At 40.9% G+C, this 19,378-nt stretch overlaps 2 protein-coding genes across 2 annotated transcripts; both read right to left on the reverse strand.

Moving 5' to 3' along the window:
- Window positions 1–1,132: 1,132 nt before the first annotated feature.
- On the reverse strand, window positions 1,133–1,773 carry LOC112732733 (uncharacterized mitochondrial protein AtMg00810-like). Its single transcript, XM_025781493.1, has 2 exons — window positions 1,645–1,773; window positions 1,133–1,522 (listed from the first exon to the last, which is right to left on the reverse strand). The coding sequence occupies exons 1-2, from the start codon at window positions 1,771–1,773 to the stop codon at window positions 1,133–1,135; spliced, it is 519 nt and encodes a 172-aa protein (XP_025637278.1).
- A 7,667-nt stretch (window positions 1,774–9,440) lies between these two features.
- On the reverse strand, window positions 9,441–10,469 carry LOC140177454 (uncharacterized). Its single transcript, XM_072210563.1, has one exon. It carries the CDS (start codon window positions 10,467–10,469, stop codon window positions 9,441–9,443), a length of 1,029 nt encoding a protein of 342 aa, XP_072066664.1.
- Between the last annotated feature and the right edge of the window lie 8,909 nt (window positions 10,470–19,378).

Below are 19,378 nucleotides of genomic sequence, written 5' to 3' on the forward strand. Positions count from 1 at the left end.
TGGAACCATTTTGGGGATTTACTTAGAGATGGTACATGATCAAATTATTTCATTAACTAATTTTAATTAAATTGGTCTAATAATTAAAAAAAAAGACATAAAAAAAGATTTAGTTACAAAATAATTTATTTATTTAATATTTTTTTAACACAATTATTCACAAAGAATTTAACTTAATTTATATCCATAAAATATTAATTTTATTTAACAAAAATATTCAAACATTAAAATTGTGTTAACTTTGTTAATAAATTAACTAATGTAATATATTAAATTTTCAATTTTTTTCTATGATGTTTAATCTCTTATTTTCTTTTTTTTTCTACCTTTTGCAATTAATATCGTCATTGTCACTATGGCCGAAAAAAATAAAAGTAAATACATCCCAAAACGTATCTCCGACCCCAATGATATTATCGAAAAAGAGAGATGAAAAGTATCAAATTTCGAAGTGAAGATGAAGACAACACATATTAACTAATGTAATATGTTAAATTTTTATATTTTTCTTTCTACCATGTTTAAAAAGCAAATACATCCCAAAATGTATCCCCAATGATATTATAAAAAAAGATAGATGAAAGGTACAAGGAGAGAGAGAGATTATGATTAATGTGGATGTTTATATAGGTGTGTGATTAAGCTATTGCTCTAACAGCTTCTGTTACACATGTCAGCTAACTATAACTAATCTATAATTAATCATAACTAACTTTTTTAACATACATTGATTTGTTATACCCTTTTATTCCCCTTCAAACTCAGGATGTGGTGTCTTCTCAGCCTAAGTTTGTCTCTAAATGCGAAAAATTTTATGAAAAAATGGCTTTGGTTATTATATTAGCTAGTTGAACATCACCTGGAATATGACTGATGTGTAACCTCCCTTACCAATGTGGTCTCAAAGAAAATGTAGATCAGTCTCATAGTGCTTGGACCTAGAATGTTGAACTGGATTGGCAGACATGAGGACAACCCCTTGATTATCACAATACATCATAGGCACTGTCAAAATGATGTGAAGCTCAAGTAACAGTTGTTTGATAACAAGAAACTCCGTTGCAAGGTTGCAAACCTCTCTGTATTCAGCTTCTATACTCGATCTAGAGACAGGTGTCTATTTTTTTTAGGACTAGGAGATGAGGTTAGGAACCATGTAGACACAGAAATCAGCAGTGGACTTCCTATCATCGGGGTCAGATGCCCAATCAGAATCACTATATCCGGTTATCTTTAAATTGGATGATTTCTGGAGATGTAAGCCAAGGGTGCTGCTCCCCTGAAGGTAACGAAGAATTCGATTGACAGCTTGCCAGTGATGCTCTCGTGGGGCTTGTATAAATTGGCATACCTTGTTCACTAAATAAGCCAACTCAGGTCGAGTCATAGTCAGGTACTGCAGACTTCCAACAATAGAGCGATAGAGCCTGGGATTCGCAAAGAGCTCACCTTCATTAGCAGGTAACTTTAGGTTGGAAGTCATTGGTGTGGGTCGGGATTTGCAATTGTCAATGCCTGCTTTCTTCAGTAAATCCATGATATATTTGGTATGAGTGAGTAACAAATCATTACTTAAATTCCTAAAAAAAAATGCAAGCCACCCAAGTCCTTGAGAGCAAAGTTATCATTCAAAATTTTCACAACCTCAGAGATAGCATCTGCTGAGGTACCAGTCACAATGATGTCATCAACATAGATAAGTAGAAACACTGTGGCAGAGACATTTGATCTATAGAGTAGAGATACATCAGATTTAGTTGCTGCAAATCCCATTTTTGCTAGAGTGCTAGTGAGATTCATGAACCAAGTCCTTGGGGCCTATTTAAGGCCATATGGAGGACTAGTTAGTTTGCAAACCATGCTGGTGTTGCTATTAGTTTCAAAACCAGATTGTCTCATGCATACTTTTTCTTTGTGGTCACTGTTAAGAAAAATGTTGTTCACGTCAAGTTGCTTGATTGGCAATCCCTTGGAGAGGACAAGAGTGAGGAGAATTCTGATTATGGCTGGCCTTAACACTAAGCTGAAGGTTTCTTTATAATCAAAACCAGGTCATTGGTGAAAATCTTGTGCAATTAAGCGAGCTTTGTCCTTGTTGATAGAGCCGTCAGGATGATATTTGACTTGAAAAACCTTCTTATTTCCTATAGTAGTTCTGTTTGGTGGTAATTCAACAATTTTCCATGTGTGATTTCCCATTAGTGCAATATATTCTTTATCCATGGCTTGCTTCCAATGAGGGATGATCAAAGATTCTTTTGCTGATTTGGGTTTTAATGGTTTTGTTTCTGCTGAAAAGAGTTTTGGCTTTCTAATGCCATTCTTGGCCCTAGTTGTCATTTGGTGGTTATTGTGAGGGATATGGGGCTATATGAAATGAGGTTCGATAGGGGCCTGGTGATTTTCAGGAGTGCTATTAGTAGAGGATGGCTGGGTGATGAATTGAATAGGTTCTTATAGGGGAAGTTGTTGTTGTGATTGGTGAGTGTGAGGTTTTGAGGTTAGGGTGGTTTTGGAATTAATGGGATAGTTGGCATTGAAAGTTGAGATGCTAGTAATGCGGAGGGATCTTGGGATCCAGCTATGACAAAGCCAAACTTGCCTTCCTTAAAGAGAAATGTGCTCTCATAAAAAATAACATTCCTGGTTACAACAATTTTGCCTGAGTTGAGCAAGCTTAAAACCTTTATGATGTGGGGAGGGTCCAAGGTAGACACATGGTTCTGATCGATACTGCAACTCATATTTGTTGTAGGGTTGTGTGTGAAAAATACAAACATCCAAACACCTTCAGCATATCCATTTTCTGATATTTGCTAAACAGTTTTTGAGTTGGGGAGCTAAAGTTGAGAGTTGGTGTCGACAACAAGTTAATCAGTTGAGTGGCAATCACAAATGCATCACCCCAGTATTTCATAAGAAGACCAGCCTCTCCTAACAGTGTTAGTCCCGTTATAGTTATATGCCAATGCTTTCGTTCGGCTGTATCATTTTGTTGATGGACATAGGGACATGAGAACCTGTGTTTAGTGCTTTCATTGCTTAGAAAATTGGTTATCATAGTATATTTCTTAGCATTATCAAACTGTAGCATCTTAATTTTCATCCCTAATTATAGCTATACCATTTTTTTAAACTGCAAAAATATTGTTTGTACTTAGGACTTGTGGTGCAAGAGATAAATCTATGTAAATTTAGTGCAAGCATCAATAAAATGCAAGTAATAATGAGCCCCATTTATTGCTGCAATTGGGGAGGGACCCCAGATATCAGTATATACCAGCTCTAATGGACTATTATATGTTGTGAAAGAACTAGAGAAAGGAAGTTGTTAAGACTTTCCTAAACAACAAGAGACAAACTGAATTGGAAACATGAAAAGGAATATTGCAAGACTTCAAGACTCTAAAGAAGATTTCTGAGGACGGGTGCCCAAGTGTTAAATGCCAAAGCTTGTAATTGGTTCCATTCTTGACTGAGGAGGTCAGTCCAGTTGGAGAATCTTTACTTTTATTGTTGGGGCCAAAGGAATACAGTCCATGTTTAACTGACCTTTAGAGAAGAGTCTTTTTGGTATCCTGACATTTAACAAGACATCTGTCAGCATGAAATTCAACCCAGACGCGATTATCACACATAAACATGTGTATACTTAACAAGTTATTTGTAAGTTCATGGACATGAATAAGATTTTGCATTTTAAAAGAGTTCGCATAGGGTGGCCTATGGGTCGGGTTGGCTAGCATGTCGTTTGGGCTGGGCCGTAACAGTGCCCCCAACGCGCCAGCAATGGCCGTGAGTGCCGTTGGTGACGCGTTACATTCTCTTATGCGTTGTCGTCTGGTCGGCCACTCGTGGAGAGGACGTGCCTCTTGCGCGCGTGTCTGTTCGTTGCTGGGGATAACCTTTTGCCGGCTCGTTCTTCGCGTTAAGCATTTAATGCTCATAATGGGTTATTTCAAAATCCTGCGAGCAAAGACTGTTTTGCCCTTGCCTTTCGCGCTTTTTGAGTTAGTTTCCTAACTCCCTCCCCAGCCTCATGTCTCATTTCCTCTTCAGCGTCTAGTTCCTCCTGCTTCTATTTCTTTCCTCTGGAATTTTTCCACTGCGATTCCTGCATCTTTGTGCTTCCTTTCAGATAGCTACAATTATCCTGGTAAGCATTCATTCCTTCTCCATGCTTGTTTTAATTTCATTGCCTATCCCCCTGTACCCATGCCATTCCTCTGATTTAACTGGCGTGCTGGAGGACATTAGTGTTAGGTAGGTGTATTAGGGGGGGTTACCATTCTAGTGTACTAGTTTTTAGGCTTTACTTAGGATTTACTCCGGCCATGCTTGGTTGTAGTTATTTGAGATAGGCGAAATGTAGTTTCTGGATTTTTCCGAACTCCCGACCTTGTAGACTAACTTGGGTGGTGCCTCCACTGTAGGTATGGCCCCACGTCATGTTACACGAGCTTCCGCCTCAAGCGCGGCTTACGACCGGTATGCCTGGGTGACTTCCGACGTGAAGGATTCCCCAAACTAAATGGGTGAGTAGGAGCTGACCGAGTTCCGTCAAGCCGAGTATTTGTGCGGCGGGACTGACGAGGAATGTAATTACGATGTTTTCGTCCCCGCCCCTCATGAACGGATATACGAACTCAACCCCCACTCCCCCCGAATTGCCGACTGGATCTGGTTCTACAAGGCAATGTTCACCCAATTGGGGGTTCGCCTTCCTTTCTCTTCTTTCCAAATGGCGCTCCTTAACCGGTGTTCCGTGGCGCCGTCGCAGTTGCATCCAAACAGTTGGGCCTCTATCCGCTGTTTCTAGATGGTGTGTGAATATTTAGAGCTGCCGGTGTCCGTTAACGTGTTTCTTTACCTCTTTACCCTTACAAATCCTTCCAAAGAAGGGAAAGCAAGAAAAGGGTTTATGTCCTTCTGGTCTGTCCAGGATCGGAGGATTTTTGGCTTGTTTGAGGACTCCTACCACGGGTTCAAGGACAAGTACTTCAAGGTGCGCCCTGCCAAAGGTCGCCATCCCTTCTGGTTGTCATTGGAAGGGCAGCGCCTCATCCTGACATATTGGAGTTTCGGGGAGGGGGGTCCAATGCCTTTATTTAGGTAACCTACAAAGGATGTCTCCTGTGGACAAAAAGATTACCGACATGTTGTTGGATTTTTTGGAAAAAACCATGTGAACTCCCACCTCCTTATCGGTGATCAGGAAGTCGCTAGAAATTATATTTATGAGTAGCTTTAACTTGCGTTTCTTGCGCTATTGTCGCTTCGATTTACTACGCCGATTTCACGACTAACGGGTTTTACTATTTTGCTGCAGTGGGAATGTCTGCCAAAGTAACAGGCCTTGAGAGTTTATACAACACCTTCTTGGCTGGTAGTGATGATGATTCCGCTACTCCTGATCAGGGGACCCCGAGTAATGACGTCAATGAGCCGGAGGCCCAGTCCCAGTCCGCTCAGGGGGAGGGACCCGAGGTCAATGCCACTACGGGTCCTCGGCTGGAGGCGGGGGATGGCTCGGGTTCGCGACCTGACGGGGCTGAGGAGGAAGGCAACAATCCCAAGAAAAGGAAATCATCTTCTAGCCCCGAATTTGAGATAATCGAGGAGCCAAGGCAAAAGAGACCATCTTCCATCCCAGAGGGGGTTCTTACCGTTATGGAGAAAAACTTTGATGCCGGAAACTTTATTGACTCCCAGTTACTTCCTGGCATGGAGGATTTCTTCTACGGAGGGGACCTTGCTTCGCAGGCGAGATGGATGTATCGCTGCTTGCTCATAGGTGCCGCGATAGCGAGGAAGGCTAAATCCGCTCTGGTGGGAGCACGATATTTGGAGACTAAGCTCGAGTCCTCAATTAAGGCCAACTCGAAGTATAGGGATGAAGTGAAACTACTTTGGGAGCAATTGGTTGCTGCCGAGGAGAGGGCCAAGGTGGCCGAGGAGAAGGCTAAGGCCGCAGATGAGGAAATCAAGAATGCTGAAGAAAAGGTAAAGACTGCCGACGAGACCGTGGGACGACTTACCGAGCGAGAGCTCACTTTGGAAAGTCAGCTTAACGCCGCTCAAGGTCGGGTGGTCGCGGTAGGGAAAGAGCGTGATGAGGCCCTCTCTTCAGTCACGATTGCTAAGGATGAAGCTGCTAAATTCAAGAAGAAGTATAAAGACACCGTTAAGCAGGGGAAGAACGCTATCTTGATGACTGAAGAGGCTCTGAAGGCACAAGTAAAGCTCCTGGCTCCCGACTTTGACACCTCTGCCGTTGGCGTCTTTAAGACCATCAAGGATGGCAAAATTGTTGATATCCCAAAGAAGTGACTTGTATATCTGTAATGTATATTTTGTAACTTGTAATCCTTCCTTGCGACCTTTTTAGACTTGCGTATTTTCTGCCTTTGATGACAATGTTTGTTTGCCGTTTTGTCGGCGTTTACTATTTCTTGTTTTCTTTACCGTTTGTTGGTATTAACTCGTTTGTTCGCGAATGCCTTGTTGTTTAGTTGGTAATTGGCAAAGCCGGGACAAGGCTTTTACCGTTTTAGTAGCCGCGTTATAGCGTTTGTTTTTGTGGTCCTTGGGGTGATCAGCCCCGAGTCTGTTTAATCGTTACGGCGCCTTACTTAGCAACACGAAAAGCAAAATAATAACAAAAGATGACGAGTAGTAATGGTAACAAGCTTAACTGAGATATGATAAAAGATGACAAGTAATTCGTCGTAAGGCGTTCTTACTAAATCAGCGGGTCTACTCTATGAGTAGAATCTTCTCAGGTTACTCGAGTTCCACGTTCTCGGGACCTCCTTGCCATCTAGTCGTTCCAACTTGTAGGCGCCGTTGCCGATCACTTCTTTCACCCTGTAAGGGCCTTCTCAGTTGGCCGTCAGCTTTCCTTCCCCGGGTGCGGGGCTCCAATATCATTGTGCCTTAGGACCAGGTCATCTCGCTCGAACTTTCTCTTGAGTACCTTGGCGTTGTAGCGTAAGGCCATTCTTTGCTTTAGCGCTGTCTCTAATAAGTGGGTCATCTCCCTGGCCTCATCCACCAAGTCCTTTTCAACTGCCTCCTCGATTCATCCCAAGAGTAGTCGCAGGCTCGGCTCGCCGATTTCCACGAGTATTATTGCGTATACCCCGTAGGTGAGTCAGAAAGGCATTTTCCGGGTGGCCGATTGTTGGGTTGTGCGGTAAGACCAGAGGTCCGAGGCCAGTTCATCCGCCCATGCTCCTTTCCTCTGGTCGAGTTCTTGTTTGCGGCCTCCACTTGTCCATTGGTCTGGGGGTGCTCTACTGACGAAAACTCTTGTTTTATCCCCAAACCGGCAAGGAATTCTCCAAATTTTTTTATCGGCGAACTACATCCCGTTGTCTAAGATGACGGCTTCTGGGATGCCGAATCTTGCTATTGTCTGTCTCCATACGAACTTTTGACAATTCATTGTGGATATGATGGCCAACGGCTCTGCCTCTATCCACTTCGTATAGTAGTCAATTGCCACTATTAGGTACTTGACTTGTCCCGGTCCAACCGGGAAGGGTCCTAATAGGTCAATTCCCCATTGCGAGAAAGGTGGGAAAGTCATGAGAAAGTGAAGCTCGATTGCTGGTGCTTTGTGGAAGTTGGAGTTTTCCTGGCATCTCTTGCACCTTCTCACGAACTCCTTAGAGTCCGCCATCAGGGAGGGCCAGTAGTATCTGGCTTTGATGAGCTTCCTAGCTAGGGCCTTCCCTCCGATGTGGTGACTGCAACATCCTTCATGGACTTCTCGGAGAACGTACTCCGTTTGGTCGGGGTGCAGGCATTTCTGCAGTGGTTGGCTAAGTTCTTTCTTAAACAACTGGCCATGTATGATTGCATACTTGGCTGCCTCTCGTCTTACTGTTTTGGCCGCCTGCTCGTCGCTGGGGAGCTTGGCCTTTTCCAGAAATTCGGTGATCGGGTCCATCCAACAAGGCTGTGACTGGGTTAGCTGTAGCACCACTGCTGGTTCTTTCATCAAGCCTTGAATGAGGGACCGGTTGCCAGTCCCTGGTTTTGTGCTTGCTAGCTTGGACCAGGAGGTCTGCCGTGTGTTCCTTTCTCTCGGGACGTGTTGGATCGTGACCTCCTCAAACTGCTTGCTCAATTCCTTGACTTTCTCCAGGTACTTCTATAACATTGAATCTTTGGCCTGGTATGTCCCATTGATCTGAGAAGTAACGACCTGCGAGTCACTACACACTTCCAGTCTTGTGGCTCCGACTTCCCTTGCTAGAGCTAGGCCGCCCAGCATGGCCTCATATTCCGCTTGGTTGTTTGACACCGGAAAGTCGAATTTGATTGATTGCTCGTATATAACTCCAGTTGGGTTTTCCAGGATGATTCCTGCTCCTCCGAACGATTGGTTAGATGCTCCGTCAACGTGGAGCTTCCACCGTGTACTCGGCGCCTCGTCCAGGTCCCCTGTTACTTCTACCAAGAAATCAGCCATGACTTGAGCCTCGATTGCATGCCTGGGTTCATACTGTAAGTCATATTGGGAGAGTTCGACAACCCAATTCATCATTCTACCTGCCAAGTCGGGCTTCTATAGTACTTGTCGAATTGCCTAATCCGTCCTGACGATTACTCGGTGTCCTTGGAAGTACTGCCGCAGCCTGGGCGACGATGTCAGGAGTGCATATGCCACTTTCTCCAACTTGCTATACCTTAGCTCTGCCCCTTGTAGTGACTTACTCACAAAATATATCGGTTGCTGGGTCTTCCCCTCTTCTCGCACTAAGACCGCTGCCAGGGCCTCGTCGGTCACTGACAAGTACAAGTATAGCGTTTCTCCCTTCTTAGGTCTTGCGAGAACAGGCGTTGCCGAGACTATTTGTTTGAATTGCTTGAAAGCTTCCTCACATGCCGGGGTCCACTCGAATGCGATTCCCTTCTTCATTAGGTTAAAGAAAGGTAGAGCCTTGGCCGTCGACGCGCCGAGAAAACGGGATAGTACTGTGAGTCTGCCCGCCAACCTTTGGACATCTTTCACACTTCCCGGGCTCTTCATCTGAAGGATTGCATCGCATTTTCCGGGTTGGCATCCACCCCTCGTTGGGTTATCATAAACCCCAAGAACTTACCGGCTTCGACGGCGAAGGCACACTTCAGCGGATTGAGCATCATTACGTGCTGACGAATAGACGCGAAGACGCTTTCCAGGTCACTTAAGAGGGCCTCAGGCCTGGCGGTCTTGACCAAGATGTCGTCTACGTATATCTCTACCGTCTTGCCGATGAGGTCCCTGAAGACCTTGTTCATCAGCCTTTGGTATGTGGCTCCCGCGTTCTTCAGTCCGAACGGCATGACTTTGTAGCAATATGTCCCTCCCGGCGTTATGAATGCCGTTTTCTCTTCGTCTGGCGGGTTCATCGGTATCTGATTATACCCGGAATAGGCATCCATGAAGCTCAGATATCGGTAGCCTGCCGTTGCGTCGACAAGCGCATCGATATTCGGCAGAGGGAAGGAATCTTTGGGACATGCTTTGTTAAAGTCGGAGTAATCCACGCACATTCTCCATTTTCCGCTAGGTTTTTTAACCAGAACCACGTTGCAAGCCAAGTCGAGTAATCGAGTTCCCGAATGAAACCCGCTTCTAGTAGGCTGGTCGTCTGCTTGGCCACCTCTTCTGCCCTTTCTTGGGACATTTTTCTCCTCCTTTGGGCCATTGGCTTTGCCTCCGGTCTCACGGCCAGCTGGTGTGACATGAACTGGGGGTCTATACCCAGCATGTCGGCCAGCGTCTGGGCAAACAAGTCGCCATTGGCTCTGATCATCTCTATGAGGGGTTCTTTTAGGTCACAGGGTAGATTCCTGTTTACAAAGGTAAACTTCTCGTCTGAATCGCCGACCTTGAACTTTTCAAGATCTCCCTCTGGTTCCGGCCTGGGTTTGTCATCAACCCTGTCGTCTAGGTCAGCGAGAAATACACCGGATGCTTCTTTAGATTTCTTTCTCAGGGAGAGGCTGGCGTTGTCGCATGCGACTGTTGTCTCTAGGTCTCCCCTGATGGTCCCAACTGACCCGTCATCAGCTACGAACTTCATTAGCAATAGCTTGGTAGAAATCACCGCCCCAAATTCGTTAATGGTCTTCCTCCCCAAGATGAGGTTGTAGGCCGTCGAGTCTCTTAAGACCACGAACTCCGCCATTAGCGACCTCTTCCCCCTGCCTCTGCCTATGGAGACCGGGAGGGAAATTACGCCATCTGGCTTGATGAAGTTATCACATAGGCCTACCACGCCGTGCTGGTTACCTCTGAGGTCGGTGTCTCGTAGGCCCAGGGCGTCAAAAACATTGCGAAACATGATATTAGAATCAGCTCCTGTGTCCACCAAGATCCGCTTTACTAGGCCGGTGCCTACCCTGGCCGTGATCACCATCGGCGGACTCTCCGCAACCTCATCGAACCACTGATCCTCGGGGACAAAAGACATCGAGGGCAACCTGCGAGAGGTCGGTACAAGGCCAGAGGACATAGCTAGAACCTTGGTGTCCTTCTTACTGGCCGACTTTGACCTGGGAGGGACATCCCTTCCTATCAGTCTATCACCACATTCACCACGGTGAGGGCATGCTCCGTGTCCTCCTCGGGTTTTCGTCTCTGCTTTACGGCATGGCTTTTGTCCTCGGTTGACTGGTCCCTCCTCCTAGGTTCCCTTATTAGGTGGGCGAACTCGGCCAGCTTCCCTTCTCGAATGGCCTGCTCCAGAGCGTCCTTCAGGTCAAAACAGTCTTGGATTTTGTAGCCATATCCCTTGTGATAATCACAATAGAGGTTCTTGTTTTCTCCCGTCCTATCCCTGAGTTGTCGGGGCTTCGACAAGATGCCCTTGTCAGCAATTTGCTGATAAACCTCGACAATTGGAGCCGCTAAGGGGGTGTAGTTGGTGAACTTCCTAACACGGGGAAAGGGTTTGAAAGTCTTGGGCGTTCCTCCGTCTCTGGAGTGTTCCTTGGACCTCTCACCGTCACCGGATGGGCGGGTACTAGGGTACGCGGACTGCCATTTATTGGCTGCTATGACCTGACTTACCTCTTCATCATTAATGTATTCCCTGGCTATGTTCTGGATTTCCTGCATTGTCCAGATAGGCTTGGTGGTGAGGTGTTTTTGGAAATCCTCATTTAGCAAACCGTTGGTCAAGCATAAGCTTGCCACCGAGTCAGTTAAGCCGTCTATCTCGAGGCACTCATCGTTGAATTTGTCCAAGTATTTTTCTGGTCGGCTCGCCGTTTCGCTGCGTCACCCCTAGCAGGTTAATCGGGTGTTTCGCTTTGGCGATGCGCGTGGTGAATTGGGCCAAGAAAGAACGACTGATGTCGGTAAACGTGGTTATGGAGCCCTGGGGGAGGGCATTAAACCAACGAATCGCCGGCCCGGCTAAGGTTACCGGGAAAGCCCGGCATCTTACTTCGTCGCCTACCCCTTCCAGGTTCATTCTGGCCTCGAAGGCCGTTAGATATTCTTGGGGATCTTGGGTACCGTCGTACCTCATATCTGTCGGCTTGTTAAAGTGCTTTGGTAGTCGCACTCCAAGGATCGAGTGGTGGAAAGGGGTTGCCCCCATGACCACCGGTTGCCTTTCCCTACCGGGTTCTCTGTTAGGCCGGCCTCTCCTCGTCCTTTCTCGGCGGTGAACTTGATGTGGCCGGCCTCTTCTTTGCCGTCCTTTATCGCTTTCCCAGTCTTCTTCTTTGGTGTCTCTCGTTGGCGATCGGTTGTAGACCAGCGGGTCTCGCCTTCTCCTTGGCACCTTGAAGAACTGAAGATTGATGGTTTAGAGGTTATAGCAAACTCTCGTTGTAAGTATAGTTACTAAACCAAGCAATCAACCTTTCTTACAAAAGTTTTGGTTGTCACAAGTAACAAACCCCTTTGAAATTGATAACCGAGTATTCAAACCTCGGGTCGTCTTCTCAAGGAATTGCAGGGAGGTATGTTCTTATTATTGGTTATGAGTTTATAAATTTGGGGTTTAGGAAGTAAGGTGGGAATATGTTATATGACAAGTAAAATAAAATAATAATAATAAAATAGACTCTTGGTAAGGTAAGAGAAATTGAAAGTCCAATTTTAGTTATCCTTATCAACAACAATGAAAGTTGAATCTTAATTCCACTTAGTTAACATTTGCTATAACAAGGAAAAGTCAAGTGACTAATTAGTTAGATCTTTGAATCCTAGTTAATTCCTAAGAAAAGATTGGGATTATTGAAGATCAATTCAATTGGCAAGATAACAATTAACAATTATGCTGTTAAGTTGGATAATTCCTGAGTTACTGATTTCTTAACCAAAACCAAAAGGGAAAAAGTAAATCTACTGGAATAAAAATGTCTTTAGATGGGAAGCAGTAATCATGTAAATAAAAGAAAGCAATCATGAATTGAAATACCTCAAATAACATTAATTAAGAAAATTATATGTAACATGGAAGAGTTCATAAATTATATAAAAATAAAGAACCTGGGATTGAGAGTTACTCCTAAAAACTAAGAGAAGTCCTAAATCCTAAGAGAGAGAGGAGAGAACCTCTCTCAAAACTAATCTAAATCATGAGAAGTGAATTATGAGAGCCTCTCTATGAATGGATGCATTCCCCCACTTTATAGCCTCTAATCTGTGTTTTCTGGGCCGCAAACTGGGTCAGAAATAGCCCAGAAATTGCCCCCTGCGTATTCTGGTACGTTCAGGTCGCGGACAAGTGACACGGAGGCGTCGTCCATGCGGCCGCGCGGATTGAAGTTCGCAGATGCGACGCATCCGCATGGATCACGCGTTCGCGTCGCCTAGCGTCAGGGCAACTATGGCATATTATATATCAAATCGAAGCCCCGTACGTTAGCTTTCCAACGCAACTGAAACCGCGTCGTTTGGACTTCTGTAGCTAAAGTTATAGTCGTTTGAGTGTGAAGAGGTCAGGCTGGACAGCTTAGCTATTTCTCCAACTTCTTGTATTGCTTCCACTTTTGCATGCTTCCTTTCCATCCTCTGAGCCATTCGTGTCCTGTAATCTCTGAAATCACTTAACACACATATCAAGGCATCTAATGGTAATAAGAGAGGATTAATATTAGCAAATATAAGGTCAAAGAAGCATGTTTTCAATCATAGCACAAAATCAGGAAGGAGAATGTAAACCCATGCAAATAGTATGAATAAGTGGGTAAAGAGTTGATAAAAACCACTCAATTGAGCACAAGATAAACCATGAAATAGAGGTTTATCACACCTCTCTGCTCTCCTGGCTTTCTGATTCTGTCCGGGGGCTCGAGGTGCACTTGGAGCGACTCCTCCAGAGACCCCTTTCTCCCCTTTGAGTGGATCGGGAAAGCTCCTGGCTAGGAGTGGGCTGACGACTTTCACGGTTGGCTACTTCTCGCTCCAAGTTATGCACCTTGTGGCACAGCTCTTGTATTATCCTGGCGTTGTCGCTGCCTTCGTGAACGGGGGCTCCGGCGGCTACCCCGCTGCCTCGGGGGTCTACCCCCTCCCCGCGGGTCCCGGCCCCGCCGTCGGCCACGCCAGAAACCAAAACAAAATCCATGTTGGGGGGAGTTTCCACAGACGGTGCCAATGTTCGATACGTCGGGTTACCGGACGGTTCGGATTAGGTTGGTGTGAAGATGGGTCTCCGCCTCGGTCTGAATTCTGGGAGCGGTTTGCACTGGCTGTCGGTCTGCCGAACTCTTGATGGGTTGAGGGGGGTGTCACCTGCAATGACACTCCGACGCCCAAGTCAATAGAGTGTATAGTTGAAGTGAGAGTTTGGAGTAGGGTGACGTACCTTAGAGGAAGGGTAGGACCCTCCGCATATATACCCTGTCAAAAGTGGGTCCCACGAGGGTAAACCCACCTTCCTCGAAGCTTCCCAATACAACTGTAGCAGCGAACTGTAAAAGACGCGTGTCCGGGTCGGTTGCAGGGTATATCATGCCCGCCCGTTCGCGTCGGGTGGCCTATGGGTCGGGTCAGCCAGCATGTCGTTTGGGCTGGGCCGTAATAAAATTCATCTTTTATAGATATAAATCAGTTTATTAATTTTATTTTGAGTAATTTTATGTTAGTATTGTGATTTTTTAAAATAAAAATAATAATTTATTCTAATGTTTTAATAAAAGGAATTGCATATTTTTTTTTGGTAATTTAATTAATTATTATAGAATTTAATTAAAAAGTACATTTCTTCTTATTAAAGTATTCGAAACATTGTGAAGTAATATTTTTGTTTACAACAAGATACAACAATTTTCGTGTACGTATAATTCACTTAAATCTACAAATATGTCAAACACATTGAATTAATTTAATTTGATTTGTACATTTTCATAATAAATAAAAGAAATTTTTTTCGTCAATTTTCTTCACTTGACCAAATTCTAGATCCATTGATGGAGACCGCACGCTAAATTAAAGCTTATGGAGCAACGGAAATTATTAGGAGTGTGTTTAAACCTTTAATTTTATCCTAAAATTTTTCATCAACCACTCAATATAAAACATCTCTCCTACTCTCATAAAAGTACCTTACATATTACTTATGAAATTTAAATTTTTTAAAATGAAAAAATTGATAAAATAAGATATTAATTACCATTAATTTTATAATTTTTATAAAATATACTATATTATTTTAATTTAAGAGTGATTAACTATTCATTTTATTATTTTACAATTTTTTTTTATTTTAGAGAATCATAATCTATTACTTTCAATTGTAGAATTAAAACATTTACTATTTTCACCCATTTTGCATTATTCTATTTGTCATATCATTTTATATCTATGTATGTTTTCTTGTTTATTTAGTCTATGTCATTAAAATTAAGAAATAAATTAAAATTTTTGTATGAAATATTTAAATGGTACTCTCTTCTTTTTTGTTTATATGAGATACCATGTATACTTTGTACTCATATATTATTCTCTAAGATTAAAATATACATTATTATAGTTTATTTAACCAAAATATTTTTCAATAATTATTATAATATATATTAAATAATAATTATTTAATTGATTAAAATAATAATATATTATTAAAATAAATTTTTGTTATAAAAAAATATTTTAGTCTAATAGACGAAAATTTACGTTTGTCAATTTAAAAATTATATATATTTTATAAATTAAAAAGAGAAGCTTCATTTATATATTTATAGAAAATATCATTTTCTCTGACATTAAACATAATATAAAGAGGTAAAGTCGAACTTTCCATATCATAAAGATTCTCAAATCCTTAAATTCAAACTTGAGTTTTCAATCCTTACATAAATAGTAAAGGTTTGCATTTCCATCTCATTCAAACTTTCCAAATATTACACTATTACTTGTAAGAAATTAATAATATTATTCCCTTAGTTTTAAAATAGAGAAAACTCACATTAAAATATATGAAATAAAAATAATAATAATAAAGAAACCAGAATTACATACATCACCAATTTAACTGTTTTTTAATGGCATTAACTACTAAATTAAACTAAATTGAGTCAAGTAAACATAGCTACGTAAAAAATATTAAACCTATTATGACGAAAATAATGAAAAATACGTGGATGCCTCTATCTAAAATAATAAAAACGGAATAGTAGCTTTACTTAATGTTAATTTGCGTTTCAGGCATACTTAAATGTACTCAATTATTTTAAAAAGATTATGTATTAAAATAATAAAAGTCTCCATCAATGAATAGACGTATTCAACAATACTAGAAGTACAGACATTTTTTTAAATTATATTTTTAATCAAGTTCACATGTATTTTTTTTTCTTTTTTTTATTCTTTTACTACTTTTTCAATTATTTTTTATATTTTTTCTCTCTTATTGTTATGGTTATCACTGTCATTATCTATTTTTTTTTGCATTTTTTTCAATGTTGTTATCGTCATGGCTACCGCTGCTAATGGCATTGTCGTTGTTGCGGCCATTTTTCTTTTGACGTTGTTGTTATTGATTAATTTCTTCTTCTTTCTTTTTTTTTTGCTCCTCATCCTCTTTTATTATTATCATTATCTTCGTCGTTTTCCTCTTTTTTTTCTACTGTAAATATTTAAAAAATTATATCACAAAAATTTTGATATAGAATACAAAAATTTTAATATACAACATACAATTTTTAGTTTCTTTGAAATATGGTTTTTTCCTCCTTTACTTGTTATTATGTATTCTAATTGACGAGAGAAAAACAGAATGGTGAAGGATTAAGTTTCTTCTATATGAAAAATAATTGGAGAACACACAAATGCTTGTATCTTTGTTGGATTAAGTTACTGATTTTTTTTTGTTGGATTTTTTCTCTTTTTTGTGAGGTCTAAGCTCAATTTTTTAGAGGTGTATTCTTGTATCTTTGTGTCTCTACCTTAATCAGATTTTTTTGGAGTCTTTTGAGAGTGTGAGAGAGTAGCCACAAAGTGAGAGAAAAGAGAGAGAATAGAATTTTCATTTGTATGCAAAGCAGCAAATTTCAAATAGTAGTTTCTCATTTGTTCATCGTTGGATCGGTGTGAAATTCAAACTGTGTGTTCCTCTCATCTTGTTCTTCATTCATTCTAGACGGTGGAGATGTTGATTGGAAGTCTACTTTATAAAAAATTGGCTTCGCAAGAGAAAAATAGGTTTTCTGTTTTTACCAATCTTTGAACAGCAATTTCTCATTCCTTCACCGTTGGATCCACTTAAAATTTGGACTACAGTTGGAGGTCTGAAAAGAGAGGATTAGGCTTCGAACAACAGCTATGTTTTTGGATATTTTTTATCTTTTTCCTTTTCATTTGTAAACTTTGGTATTTTGATGTTTTGTCTGGTTATATGTACGTTAAAATTTCAATGTGTTCTTGTTATTATTTTACTTGCTATATTTATTTATTTATAATTACTGCCATATTGTATTGTGAGTGCTTTTATATTATTTTTGTGTTGAATATTTGTGTTATTTTTACTACTGAACTTTTTCATTTTTTTCTCCTTAAATTCTTCTATTTTATTGTTTCATAATAATCCTACATGTTAATATCATACAGAACTCAAATGAACCTATTTTGATGCAGTGATCATATTTTCTTTGATTTTAAGGCTTTGAATTTTTTATAAGTTACATGTAAAATGAAAATGTCTTTATAATTTTTTATAGTTAATCTATTTATCTTTATCTTTTATTTGATTAACATTCACTACTTCTCATCAATGCGTTTAATATCCAGAGTTATTTATGAATACGAGGCTATATTATGATTTTATTTATTTTATTTTTCTTACTTTCTATCTTTATTTATTTATATATTTATTTTTGGTGATATTGAATATCAATAATTCGCTATTCTAGTGTTGTTTATGAGAAAATTTTTCTATTATACTATAATATAAACATTAGTGAAAGATTTTCAATCATGCTAAGAAATATGTTTGATTATGAAGTACCTCTAATTTGTATTTGTGTTTATGTTGACGATTTTTCTTTTAATCTATAGGCAACAGTGTCGATAGATAGCAAAAATTGAAATAAGCCAGTCCTTTTATTTATGAATGGCGAAATGTCTTAAGTTGGGCTTTTTTATTTATATAAATATTAAAAAGGGTTTTTTACTTAAATAAATTAAATGCATTTTAAAATTACTCAATTCCCCTGAATCAGATTCTGCAACGTGATTATCCTTTTTGTATTATTATATAAATCGTCCCAGGGTGCAAAGGATTATATAAAACATAAATCATCTCACCCTAAGACGATTAATGAATGAATTTGTGATGCAAAATAAGAGTAAATCGTCCCAGGGCTTCTTGGGTTAGTAGTTGAGCATAAATCGTCCCAGGGTAGTAGGTTTTACGAGTTAATGGGCTAAACCAAACTGGGCTGCCACGATTTATGTGTTTTTTCGGACCCTCAGGAGGCTGGGACGATTTATGTGTTACTCTGTAACACTCAAAGGGCTGGGATGATTTATGTGTTTTTTTTATTAAGACGTTGCCGGATATCATGTATAGTGATTTAGTTAGTTTTTGGTTTAGTATAAGACGTTAGAAATCAGTAGTCTTAAAAGATCATGGAATTCACTCATCATAGGGTGATGGTTCTGACGGTAGAATCCCATGGAATTTGCTGATTTTACTATAGAATTCGGACCGGCCCGAACCGGACCGAACCGAACCGGACAGGTTCGAACCGGACCGGAACGAAGCAGTTCGAGGGTTAAACCGGCCAATGGGATCCTGAACCGGGCCAGTCTGATGATATGACCGGATGAGGGAACGAACCGGTTCGGTGTGGTCAAACCCGGAATGAAATGGTTTAAACTGATATCAGTTAGTAAGACCGGGCCGACCGAACCGCTTGAGTTTCAAATTTTTTTTTTTAAAATGTTGTAGAGAAATGGTTTAAACTCAAGCGGTTCGGTCGGCCCGGTCTTACTAACTGATATCAGTTTAAACCATTTCATTTCGGGTTTGACCACACCGAACCGGTTCGTTCCCTCATCTGGTCATATCATCAGACTGGACCGGTTCAGGATCCCATTGGCCGGTTTAACCCTGAACCGCTTCGTTCCGGTCCGATTCGAACCTGTCCGGTTCGGTTCGGTCCGGTTCGGGCCGGTCCGAATTCTATAGTAAAATCAGCAAATTCCATGGGATTCTACCGTCAGAACCATCACCCTATGATGAGTGAATTCCATGATCTTTTAAGACCACTGATTTCTAACGTCTTATACTAAACCAAAAACTAACTAAATCACTATACATGATATCCGGCAACGTCTTAATAAAAAAAACACATAAATCGTCCCAGCCTCCTGAGGGTCCGAAAAAACACATAAATCGTGGCAGTCCAGTTTGGTTTAGCCCATTAACTCGTAAAACCTACTACCCTGGGACGATTTATGCTCAACTACTAACCCAAGACGCCCTGGGATGATTTACTCTTATTTTGCATCACAAATTCATTCATTAATCGTCCTAGGGTGAGATGATTTACGTTTTATATAATCCTTTGCACCCTGGGACGATTTATATAATAATACAAAAAGGATAATCACGTTGCAGAATCTGATTCAGAGGAATTGAGTAATTTTGAAATGCATTTAATTTATTTAAGTAAAAAACCCTATTAAAAATATTTTAATTCTTTAAATGTGCACAATAAAAAGATACTGTCAAAGTAGGTATAGTCAATTCACGTAAAGTATTTGTGAAATGGAATTTTTTATTATTTCATAGTCTGCCAAATGGATCCAGACCTGTTAAAGTTATTTTTGATGCATCGAATGGAAGGGTCCCATTTCTGCTTTGTTGTCCACAAAATGGAAAATGCCATTTTTGTTTCATCACCTATAAAATGGGTGAAA

The sequence above is a fragment of the Arachis hypogaea genome, chromosome 13, assembly GCF_003086295.3.
Source record: "Arachis hypogaea cultivar Tifrunner chromosome 13, arahy.Tifrunner.gnm2.J5K5, whole genome shotgun sequence".
NCBI classification, from domain to species: Eukaryota; Viridiplantae; Streptophyta; class Magnoliopsida; order Fabales; family Fabaceae; genus Arachis; species Arachis hypogaea.